This window comes from Lactuca sativa, chromosome 4, assembly GCF_002870075.4.
Source record: "Lactuca sativa cultivar Salinas chromosome 4, Lsat_Salinas_v11, whole genome shotgun sequence".
NCBI classification, from domain to species: domain Eukaryota; kingdom Viridiplantae; phylum Streptophyta; class Magnoliopsida; order Asterales; family Asteraceae; genus Lactuca; species Lactuca sativa.
In genome coordinates, this window is record NC_056626.2 from 147,362,462 (window position 1) to 147,375,422 (window position 12,961).

The following is a 12,961-nucleotide window of genomic DNA, read 5'->3' on the forward strand; positions in this document are numbered from 1 at the left end:
ATAAGCCAAGGAAACAATGGGAGGCAAATTGACCTTGAAGAAATCAAGAGTCAAGTGGTGAAGGAACCTCAAACCCTAGCAATCAACCCGAGGAGGAAACTCCTGTTGATCCGACATACGATTATGTACCTCTGAGGCGTTCCACGAGAGTTAGGAATGCACCTGAGCATTACTATGGATTCCATATTACTGCGGAAGGCGATACACTTATCAGTGATAGCACACTGGTAAGTCTGGATGAACCTAACAGCTACTTGGAAGCCATGGCAGGCCTTGAGGCTGCTAAATGGAAAGAGGCTATGGACAGCGAGATACAGTCCATTTATGACAATCAAGTTTGGAACTTGGTTGACAATGTACCAGGTCATAAGACAGTCGGGTGCAAATGGATCTTCAAGAAGAAGACCGACATGGATGGTAATGTACACACTTATAAGGCACGACTGGTTGCAAAGGGCTTTTCTCAAACTTTGGGAGTTGATTATGATGAGACCTTTTCACCAGTAGCGAAGATTAAGTCTATTAGGGTTATGCTAGCCATTGTTGCGTGTTTCATGACTATGAAATATGGCAAATGGATGTCAAAACTGCTTTCCTTAACGGAAAGTTGGCTGGGGATGTTTACATGAGTCAGCCAGAGGGTTTTGTCAGTGCAGAGTACCCTAATAGAGTGTGTAAGCTTGAGAAATCCATCTATGGATTGAAACAAGCACCTCACAGATGGAATCTTTGTTTCGATGAGAAAGTCAAAGAGTTCAGATTTTCGAGGAGCGAAGATGAATCTTGTGTATATGTCAAGGCTAGTGGGAGTATAGTTCGCTTTTTGGTATTGTATGTGGATGACATCCCAAATCTGTAGGAAGTGAAGTCTTGGCTTGGGAAGTGTTTCGCTATGAAGGACCTTGGAGAAGCTGCCTATATCCTAGGGATAAGGATTATGAGAGACAAGAGTAAGAGACTAATTAGACTTAGTCAGAGTACCTACTTGGATAAGGTGCTGAATAGGTTCAGCATGTACAATTCCAAGAAAAGAGAATTATCGATTCCGAGTAACACCAAATTGAGTAAGACTCAGAGCCCGAGTACAGAGGCTGAGATAGCAGAGATCAGTCGAGTACCGTATGCTTCCGCTGTAGGCTCGATCATGTATGTTATGACTTGTACTCGTCCTGATGTGGCTTTTGCATTGAGCATGGTCATTAGATATCAGGGGAATCCTGGCAAGGCTCACTGGACTGCGGTAAAGAACATTCTCAAGTACCTGCGGAAGACTAAGGATTGGGTCCTTACCTCGGTGGGAGTGATGACTTGAGAGTAGTAGGGTATAGTGATGCTAGCTTCCAGACTGATAGGGATAATTTCCGCTCTTAGTCAGGCTGGATCTTTACCTTAAACGGAAGAGCAGTTACTTGGAAAAGTTCCAAGCAAGATACAGTGGCTGATTCAACTTGCAAATCAGAGTATATAGCAGCAAGCGAGGCAGCAAAGGAGGCGATATGACTGAAGAACTTCATTGGAGACCTTGGAGTTGTACCAACTATAAAGGAGCCTATAGAGACTTTCTGTGATAGTGAAAGTGCAGTTGCCTTAGCCAAGGAACCAAGGGATCACGGAAGATCTAGACACATCAGCAGAAAATACCATTTCATCAGACATCGAATAGAAGAAGGACTCCTCATGGAAAAGAGGCTATCATCGGATGAGAACCCAGTAGATCCCCTCATGAAGGGACTGGGTATGGTTAAGCATCTTCAACATGCGAGGCGCATAGGGCTAAAGGATGATATTAGTTTTGGAAATTAGACAGCTTTTAAAATTGGTAAAGTGTAATTGACATTTGATGATAAATAAAAGTTGTTGTTTATTTATAAGTAAAGTGTTGCTATCATCTGTCAATCGTTTACTATCATTTCATTTTGCATGTTTTGACTTCCATAATAATTATATTATGGTATATCATATTATTCACATTCTCCACAGTCGGTCATATGTTGGAAGTAGATATGAATCAAGACTGTCATGAAGTTGGCTTGTTGATGTCTAAGGTGTTGGACATAGCAAGAGTTACTACAACACTTATGAGTGCTCATAAGTTCTGAGTATTGGATTCAACCCACGCTCACTTGTATCACTTCATGGAATTTATCTCGAGTGATCGTGAGACGGTAATATCATATAAGCCTTCAAACCTAGAGATATGAGTTGTTGACTATGAGTTGGTTATACATTGATTGTACGAAAACACATTGGTAACTCGATGTTATAAAATGTGCCTTTGTGTATGATTCAACAAGTAGTAAAACAAGAATATGATTCGAAGTTTATATGTTCCTTCTTGGATTAGAAGAAATATTTGGGCCCCTCGATGATTTTGTGTTGACCTATGTACGGGGCCCAGTCAGAACTAAATTAATGTGTTCGATTAAGTTCTATGTCAAACAAATCAAAAATCGGGAAACAAACTGTTGGACAATAAGTAAGACATTGTTCCATGTATTTGTCCGGTTGATATCTAGAACAAAGGATTATATGATCACTTATCTTAAATGGCGTATCATCATCATCCCAGTTTTGCGAGGCCTTGAAAGAGCTACGATTGCTGATCGGTTCCTGAAGTCATTCTTGCAGTTATAGTTATTAGACTTATCCAAGTGGGAGACTGTTGGATTAGGTGTCTAAGTTCATAACTATTTCTGGAATGTACTTGACCCGGTTAGCATGGTCTATTTTGGGTTGCATGGCATTGTAACACTTGGATATACTAAATGAGATAAAGGACACTTATGGTTTATTAATATATTATAAGTTTTAATATATTAATAATATTATTTAATTAGTTTTGATCAAGAATTAATTTAGAATTAATTTGGTGATCAAAAGGAGGCTAATTAAATATATGGGGTTGATTGTGCAAATGGTTTATTGAATTGGGCTAAAATCCATAAGGTGCTCCATGGATAGTCCATGGAGGTTTTAAACCCATGGATCATGGAATATGAAAAGCCATGTCAACTAGGGTTTACATGTTGTAACCCTACTTGTGACACAACTATAAAAGGACCCCATGGGCTACCAAAATCGACACTATATGTGTAGAACAAGAGGGATAGCCGATTTTGAGTGATATTGTACTTCTCTCAAGGTTATTCCAAGAGTTGTGGTGTTGTGTGAAACATTTGAGGCATCATACTTGAGGTGCTAGGCTCACAAGGTTCTCAAGGAATCCAAGCAACAAGAAAGGTATGTTCTTCCACTAGCTTTTATGTTTCAAAGTTCCCCATGCCATGCTAGTTAGGTTAAGAACCTTGGAAAATCAAATTTGCATATATCTTAGTAAAACATAGATCATAGGTTTCTAGGGTTGCATGTACACCTTAGGAGTGTTAGAATGCTCAAAACCCATCAGAAAGATGATAGGTCGTGAACCTAAATACTCATTATTGATGGCAGATCAAAGTTAGGCTGTGAGTTAGCTGTTGATGATGGGTCGACGATAGGTTGAGAGTCTAGAAGAATGACGTAAGGTCATGGGCCATCTGGTCGTATGCATTGCATGTGTATTGGAGTATTTGCTATATTGGGGAACACGCTAAGTTGTGTTCTTATAGTTGTTGATTATGTGTTTTCAGGTAGTTCCACTAATAAGGGGAAGAGTTTGACATGACTATATTGCACTCACATCCATGTTTGATATTGTGTTAAGACTTCCGTTCTTTTTTTAGATGGCTTTGTTTTATATTATGCTTCATGGTTTTGGAAAAATTGGTTACATATTATCTTTTTATGAATATGGCTTTGGATTGCTTAAACTCGTTATTTAAAAAAAAATTGGTTGAAAATTTGGGGCGTTACAATTCATTAGTAACATGGGTGCATCCTTCATGGTAGAGCACATTCACCAAGCCTAAAATGCGTTCTACAAAACTTGGAGCACATTTAGAATCAAACAACACATTTACAAAGCGAGGAGCGCATTTGGCATAGTTGGAGTGCATTTGGTTGATGTCTGGAGTGCATTAGTGAAATGCTCCGACATATTCTCTAAATACTTTGTCACTTTGCCAAATATTGGGTCACATTAAAGACTTAAAATTATTTTGTGAAAGGAATATTCTCTTTGGCAATTCTCTCACCATGAGAGCACACTCTGTCTATGGTCATTCTCTCACCTACCTGGAGGAATTCTCTCTCTACCATTTTGATCAAATCTTCCACCCCAACATACTTCACTATAATAATCACAATAAAAAGAGTATGTTGAAAGCAAGGTTGTAGAACTCGTTAGTCGATGCCTGCTTGGCCGACTACCGAGTAGCGAGTACTTGGGACTACTCAGATTCGGTAATTTATGTAGAAATATTTTTAGAAAAATTATATATGTCAAAATCATAAGTTAAAATCATAATTTGATTGAAATATATAACAAAATTAAATACATGTGTGTTAAATAATAAATCATTAAGCGTATTATACATATTAATCTTGAAATTCTTTATTTTTTTTTTTCTATTTTTATGACAATTTTGACCTTTTGACCGAGTAGGCCAAGTTTGACTTTGTTGACCGAGTAGGCCCGAGTTAGAGAGATTTTGACTGAGGTTGACCGATTTTGACTTAATCCGAATTTTTTTTTTTTTGCCGAGTTCACATAACTTGTCTTGATGGAGGGCCAATTCCGAGTACTCGGCTGAGTAGGACGATTTTTGCAACACTGGTTGAAAGAGAGAGAAAGTACAAACAAGTTTAGTGAGAATAAAAAATTATTGAATAAGAGGATAGAGCTATGGCAAGACTCGAATGTGATGGTTAGCAACGATTGGCGTATGTGATGGTTAGCAACGATTGGCGTGTAATCTAAGGCGATGGAAAGCGGAAGCTCATGATGTGAAAATCGATAGAGAGGGGTGTGTTATGCCTTTTACCAACATAACTTCTATGAACATTTATGGTTTCTCAACTTTTGACATTTTATATTTGTTTTTTCAAAACTTTGTAGCTATTATAAAGGCTTTGATAGATACTAAATATGATTATCATTTACATATTTTCTTTAAATTAAAAGAGTCTAAATATCATAATGATATGATGAAGTCTTATGGTGATTAGATTTGTTAGGATTTTGTTTTAAATGTAAATTACTAATAGTGTTTTTTTTTGGTATAAAAAAGGTTTAAACTTAAAATCCATATATATATATATATATATATATATATATATATATATATATATATATATATATATATATATATATATATATATATATATATATATATATATATATATAATTTAATGTCTTTTTACTTTTCTCTATCAAGATTCATATTGGCTACACACTTAAACTCATATTTTATCTAAGCATATGACAAATATAACATCAAAAATTGGGGTGGTCATGGCCCTAAAGGGATTTGCTACAAGGAACCATAAATTTAATATTGATCGGAGCTCTTGGTTGAAAAACCCGATTATGAGTATCCCATTGTAATTTCTTAGTCTTTCCTCTAGCACCTTGCTAGAGCTTCTAAGAACATCTTCAATGAAAGCTCTTTGAAAAACTTTTTACCTTCTCAATAAATCATTTAAAGAGTTATGGCATCCTAGCGAAAAGCTTTTTAAACAAAAGTTTTTATTTTATAAGTCATTTTCAAGAGATAAAAAAGTTCTATACAAATTTATGTGTATTTGGATAAAAGCTTTTACAAATCTTTTATATAAATTTGTTAGTGAAAAATCTAGTGCGCGAATACAATAAGTTTTACAAAGACTTATACATTAAAGATACCTTAATAATAATTTAGCTTTAAAAAAAACAAATTTATTCAAACATTTGCAACTTGTTGCAATCTTACTATTTAATTAGCATGTTCTCACAAGCACATGGAGTGTAAGTTGGCATAAATCCGGAGTAACGTAGTTAATGATTCAGTAGGCAAACATGGTGCAAATGTGGCTTGTGTGATATTAATGCTTCAAGTACATATATCAATTCGATTAAGAACTAACCATAAAAGAAATACAAGCAAAACTTATTATTTGATCGATATAATTATTTAATGTTAAAAACATGTGACGTATCTTGAGAATTCGAGCTTCGACATGTCACAAGTTAGACATTATTTGAAAATCGTTTATGGATTATATAACATATAAACATAAATGGTAACGATTGTATATGTACTTGAAAAGAAAACGAAGACAAAGGGCGACAGTTATTCCGTTAAAAAGAAAAGGGAATACTGGTGTCCTGTGTTATGTATGTCCTACCTTTTCAACTCCAACGAAAACGCGGCTGCTTCTTTGCCAATCCCCCCCACATGCCTAAAATTAGAAACTCCATGGAAACAACGAAATTTCACAACCCCACGCTCGTAAACCCTAAATTTTGTTTTTCTTTCATTTACCTCATAACCCTCTTTTACCCTAAATTCATCGAATATACTCTCACTTCTTGAAATTCTTGACAACCAAGAAGAAAGGGGAAAAGATTGATCGATCTTTTCACGAGAAAGTAGTCAATTTTTTTCTTTTTTCTTTTTGTTAATTCTAATCTGTCGACCTATCTTTCGTAATCAAGTTACCTACAGCATTTGGGAATGGATTCGGTTTTGAAGAAAGGGAATGAGAAAAAGAGGAGTTTAATCAGTTCCGAGAGTTGGGTCGTGAACGATGAAAGAAAGAGAAGGAAGCAAGAACATGAGGTGCTTGAACAGAGCAAGTATGGCGATGGAATGGCATGGTTTAGAGGTTGTTTGATTGGTAAAGGGTGTTTTGGGTCGGTATTTCTTGCAAATTTGAAGAAACCCAAATCGAGATACAGCTCTTACCCACCAATTATGGCTGTGAAATCGGCTGAGGTCTCTGTTTCTTCTTCAATTCAAAACGAGAGAGAGGTTTTGAATAATCTGAGAGGGTGTCGTAATGTGATCAGATGTTTTGGGGAAGAGATTACAACCGGAGAGAATGGACAAATGGTGTACAATTTGCTGCTGGAGTATGGCTCCGGAGGAACCCTAGCTGATCTCATCAAAAAATCCGGTCAAAATGGGTTGCCGGAATCGGATGTCAAACGTCATACTAGGTCAATTCTTCATGGATTACGTCATATACATCATAACGGGTATGTCCACTGCGATTTAAAACCTGAAAACATTCTACTCATCGGTAGTTCCTCTAATGGTGATTTCACGGCTAAAATTGGCGATCTGGGGTTAGCAAAAAGGGCGAAACAGAGCAAGAAAAGCAAAGTCGTCCGTTATCAGAGAGGCACCCCGATATATTTTTCACCGGAACTTCAAACCGACGGCGTCCAAGAAGCTCCGTCTGATATCTGGGCATTTGGGTGCATCGTGCTGGAGATGTTCACCGGAAAACCTCCATGGAACTCGAACATGGAAACCAACAACGACGAATCACCTTCAATTCCGAGCAGTATATCAAGAGAAGGGAGAAGTTTCTTGAAGAGTTGTTTCTCGAGGAAAGCTTGTTTTAGATGGACGGCTGAGATGCTTTTAGCTCATCCATTTCTGGAAGGAGTCGGTGATGATGATGATGAAGAAGATGTTAAAGTTGAAGAGTTGGGTGAGGTTTTGGACATAAATGGAATTTGTTCGTCAATCATGTCTGATGATGATGAGATGAGTATGTTGTCGTTTTCAGATGGGTTGAGTTATTTTTCTGAAGATGAACTCCATTGTTGGTCTGAAGAAGATGTTTCTTGTTTTTCTGTAGAAGAAAATGGTACCACTGTACCATTGAATGAAGTACATCAATACCCTTTTACTTTCTCCATTTCTTCAGGAGTGTAGCTTAGTGCGTATATGTTCATGTCATGATCAGATGTTAAGTTATATCATACTTTTGTTCCATAGCCATAATTGAGATATAGATTAAACTAAGCTTAATTTCCTTTTGGATCGTATATTTAATGGAAATTTGATTTATTCTTTGTGTTGTCTGATAAGGGCATCAAGATGTGGGAATCAGGATCTTGTGTTTGTTTCGTTTTGTCATTTAAACAAAGCTAGTTTCTTTATGAGTTTATGGTAAAGATTCGTCCTTATAAAGCATCCTCTGTTATAGGTTAACTACGTATCTTATTAGATTAGATGATTACTTTGCATGTTCTTGGAGTTTTGGTGTGAAAAACTAGAGATGGTGTCAATGATCTTGTGTATAATTTGTTAAATTCAGGTATCTAAAGCATACGTATTGCAACCATGAATCAAAATTATTAGTTATAATATCTTTTTAATATAGCGATCACGATATGAGCATATGGCATTTATTATTGCAATTATAGTTTAAAGAAAGATCTATGATGCATAATGTGAAAATTTTAAAATTGTATATGCGTACTGAACTATAGTTTAATATTGTTTTTAACGGGAAACATATAATCAATAGTAGGTTAAAGCCTGAAGGATTTTTTTATGCTGAACCACCGTAAAAATTAATAACTAAAAAAAAGAAATAGCAACAAGCCAATTCCATCAAAATTTAGGGTGAGTTTCTGTTTTTATTTTCTATGAAAATGTTTTCAGAAAATAGGGTTGAGTTTTCAATTTTCAATGAAAACGTGTTTGGTTGGAACAGGTTGAGCTTTCATTTTTCATCTTAGAAATTTGAAAAACTTTGGAAAACTGTATAAATCACTTTTCTAATTTACATACCATTTGGAAAACTGAAAATTTTTATTTTTTTAGAAAACTTTGGAAAACTGAACGAACCAAACGCGTTTTTAAAATTTCCGTTTTTCTTAAAAAAATTTCCTAGAAAAACTGGAAAATTTTCCACCACCAAGCACACCCTTAGGGTGCGTTTGGTTGTAGAAAATTGTTTTCATTTTCTATGAAAATGTTTTCAGAAAATAAAGTTGAGTTTTCGTTTTCAATTTTCAATGAAAAAGCGTTTGGTTGGAAAACTGAAAATTTTCATTTTCTTAGAAAACTTTGGAAAACTGAACGAACTAAACGCGTTTTCAAAATTTCCGTTTTTCTTAAAAAAATTTCCTAAAAAACTGGAAAATTTTCCACAACCAAATGCACCGTTAGATTTTCCAAGCTACAATATTAATTTTACTTGGGAGGGACTTGCGTCATACCCTCTTGAAACTTAACTCACCTGAAAAGTTGTAGTAAATTGACAAGATTAATCACAAAGCCAATTCCAAGTGGATGAACCATATATTGTAAGTATGTCAACGGAAACAAAAGTTAGTGACACAATAATAAATACATGGAATTATTGGGTTATAATCATAGTTCAAACTTGAAAAAAGAAAGAATAAATAATTAAGAAACTAATTTGTTAATCATTACTAAATAATGAGCTAACTATAAAGGAGAGTGACCTTTATGCAATAAAGGTCCATAGTTTGAATTATATAATTAATACTATAATTATGCAAACTTGGATATGAACATTGTCTCCACGGTTTGTGCATAGGCATGTAAATCCTTGATAGATTAGCCAAAAATACTTTCACGAATTCGTTCTCCACATTGTCTTCTTATGACGACACAAAACATAAGGAAAAACCTTTCTATGGTTTGCAATTTCATCTTGGTGCCATAGAAATTAAGAAGATCTTGATTGATTGTTATTGTGGGGTGCGTACTAATAGAGGAACTCTACCGAGTAGAGTAGTGCAACCCTGAGCTAAGCCTTGGCTAAACCATAAAAATCTTAATGTCATACTGTCTTACAAATCATTGTAGTCATTGTTCTACTGTAATAATTTTTGCTAAGAAGAAGACCAATGTTGTGATAGTTCCACCCAAAAGGTAATTGGTTACTCCTACAACACATCTTTGTACAATGCTTAAGGCTCTCAGGGTAATAGGAACATTTTAATTTATTATGATCCCAAAAGACGGATTCAATTAGTTCTTGCCAATAACCATGTCCAATGAATAAAAACATTAAACTAAAAACTCATACAAATTGAGCACCTAGGAAAAAAAAGTCATATGTGGATAATGAAGAACCATAAGATATATGATTAAATTATCTGGGATGTTTGTGCCCATAAGAAATCGTGGAGTCATCCACTAATAATAATAAATTCATTGTAAAGTTTTCTACCGTCATATACGTTACTATTTCTTAACCGCTTATCTTTCCCTAAACATCTAATTGCATTTTCCAGTGAAATGAAATATAACTATTGAAATTGAGTTGTGAATCCATAATAGTCTTAAAAAGACATGGTCTGAAGTTAATACTTGACATGTCCCCCTCCTTTCTTCGAGGCCCATCAAAAGGAAAATGAAAACTAATATTTGCTAAATCTGATATCAAATGAGAGCTACAAGCAAATTTTGGGTTCTTTTTTCGGACAAGCCTTCAAGATGTGAACATCCTGTTTTCCATGCTACTTTTTTTTAAGGGTTTAACAACTAAAGATGATGATTATGCAATTAAAAGATAACTGAAATAAATAATTAATTAAAAGAGTGTATAAATATTAAAAATATTAGTTTATGTGAATTAATAATTTTATGGAGAGTGAAAAAAAAAGTAAATGAATAAAAAGAAAATATTTAATAAGTTTGATATTTATTAAAAAGAAAGATAATAATAATAATAATTATTATAGTTATGTTTATAATAATAATAATAATAAAATGAGCATGGTCCTTGTGAAGTTATTGTGCATTAGACATTAGCCATAAATCTTTTAATATTTGTCATATTCAGTCCCTTTGACCACTTTGACCTTCATTTTGCCTCTTTTCCTTTTGCCGACGTACTTTATGTAGTTTTGACAATGGCCACAATACTTTTATCATCTATCCCTTTTAAATTCTATGGACAGTGAATTTATTGTGCATTAGACATTAGCCACAAACCTTTTAATATTTGTCACGTTGAGTCATTTTGACCACTTTGACCTTCCTTTTGCCCATTTCCCTTTGCCCACAAACTTTATGTAGTTTTGACAATGGCCACAATACTTTTATCATCTATCCTTTTTAAATTTTATGGACAGTGAATTTATTGTATATTAGACATTAGCCACAAACCTTTTAATATTTGCCACATTTAGTCCTTTTGACCACTTTTACCTTTCTTTTGTCCCTTTTCCCTTTGCCGAAAGACTTTAGGACTTTATATAGTTTTGACAATGGCTGCAATACTTTTATCATCTATCCTTTTTTGTCCTTTTGTATTTTATTCAATAATGTTTTACTAATCCACAATTAGGTTTTTCTTTGTTTTTGTTCTTTTATTTTCGCCGTTGACTGTTCCGTCCACAAAGGACAATAGATTTAACTACAACAACAAATATACGATGAAAAAAATATAAGTGACTTGTAGTTTTCCATGGGTTCACTCACTAGTTATAATAAAAATAATTGGAATATATAAGTCCAGGATTCAAGTTGTATTTTTTTCAAAACTAGTTGTGTAATGATATTTCAGATTGGGGGTGTGTAACACCCGTTTTTCCAGGACGAATCGAATTAGGGTTTCAAGGAGTCAAAAGGTTGGATTTGGAAGAAAAGGGATCCTTACGATGTGAGACAGGGAGGCTCACGACGTGAGATGGGTTGCATGAAGATTTTGTCCAGGACTGAGCTCACGACATGAGTAATAAGAGCTTACGGCGTGAGGAGCGGTGCAGCCCAAGCCCATGATGTTTTAGGGTTTTCTTCGTATTTAAGCATCTCTAACCCAATTTTAGGGTTTCTTATCAGCCCCAAACCCTCTTTCACCTCATGAAAACCCTAATGCCCATCCTTGCTTGATCGTGGGTGGTTTTGGAGCTTTTCTTAAATTGGAAGAAGGAAGAAAGAAAAAGGAAAAAGGTGGTCTTGTGTTGTGGCTTGCAAGGAATCATCATCAACATCACCTTATATTGTTTCTGGACTATTCGCGGGGATTTTTCCGGTTCAGAAGTCTGAGCTTTTATCTAAGATATTCAACAGCATGAGGTGAGTTTCCTTCACTATATATGTGGGTTGAAGGCACCAATGTCGGCCTACTAAGTTACACCTGTAGTATGACAATTGTCTTTTTTGATAATTGTATGTTATAATTGTAATTGTTTGATGTCTTTGTTATTCTTTTGTTATGAGATTATGTGGTAGTTGTAGGGGTGAAATAGACCTGGTATCCAGTTGAAATAGACCGAAGGGATTGCAAGCACCCAGATATGTTTGACTGTATCTGGTTGAAATAAACCAAAGGGAATTGCAAGCACCTAGATATGCTTAACTGTATGCGGTTGAAATAGACCGAAAGGGATTGCAAGCACCCAGATATGCTTAACTATTTGATATGTATGGTGTTGGGTCGTGTTTTGTGTTAAGTATTGCGTCTATTGGGCTCGTTAGCTAGTCCATTTTGTATCTCCGGTATAAGCCTGTCCATCCGTGAGTTTAGTAGGGTTTAGTATATATAGGAGCTTGCATGCATCCTAGAAAGTAACGATAGAATAGAACGATCAAAGTATTATTCAGCAAGTTTATTATCGTTCTTGTAACCCTAAAAATCCTCTACAGCGGAAGTTCTTAGTCGAGCTCGACTGAGGATTGTTTGATCTAATCATTCGACACATATTGATCCATACTTGTGTTATTTACTGCTTTTGTATTCATCGCATTACCTGTTAAGAAGATTTAATCGATCTTTAAGTTTATTTATAATTTATCAATTGGTATCAGAGCAGGAGGCTGTGTAATTCATACACATCTTTTCTGTGAAAAATGTTGCGATTAGGGTTATTCCGCATTTACTAATATTTATTGAGCCGTCATCCCATAATTGACGTAACTCAGCATTTATTTGTTTTGCCCTAATCTTATATATATTACAAGTCTGATCTTTCAAACAGGTTATACGATCAAGCATGGACGAGTCACAATCAAATCCCATAAACATCTCAAATAGCATTGGATCAACGACAAAAATTCCCATCCTTTACACCCAGGATTACGAAGTCTGGGCACATCACTTT

At 35.1% G+C, this 12,961-nt stretch overlaps 1 protein-coding gene across 1 annotated transcript; it reads left to right on the forward strand.

Moving 5' to 3' along the window:
- The first annotated feature begins 6,216 nt into the window (after nucleotides 1-6,216).
- Nucleotides 6,217-7,954, forward strand: LOC111892268 (mitogen-activated protein kinase kinase kinase 20). The gene has a single exon (XM_023888342.3). The coding sequence runs from the start codon at nucleotides 6,594-6,596 to the stop codon at nucleotides 7,803-7,805; it is 1,212 nt and encodes a 403-aa protein (XP_023744110.2). The 5' UTR covers nucleotides 6,217-6,593; the 3' UTR covers nucleotides 7,806-7,954.
- The last annotated feature ends 5,007 nt before the right edge of the window (nucleotides 7,955-12,961 follow it).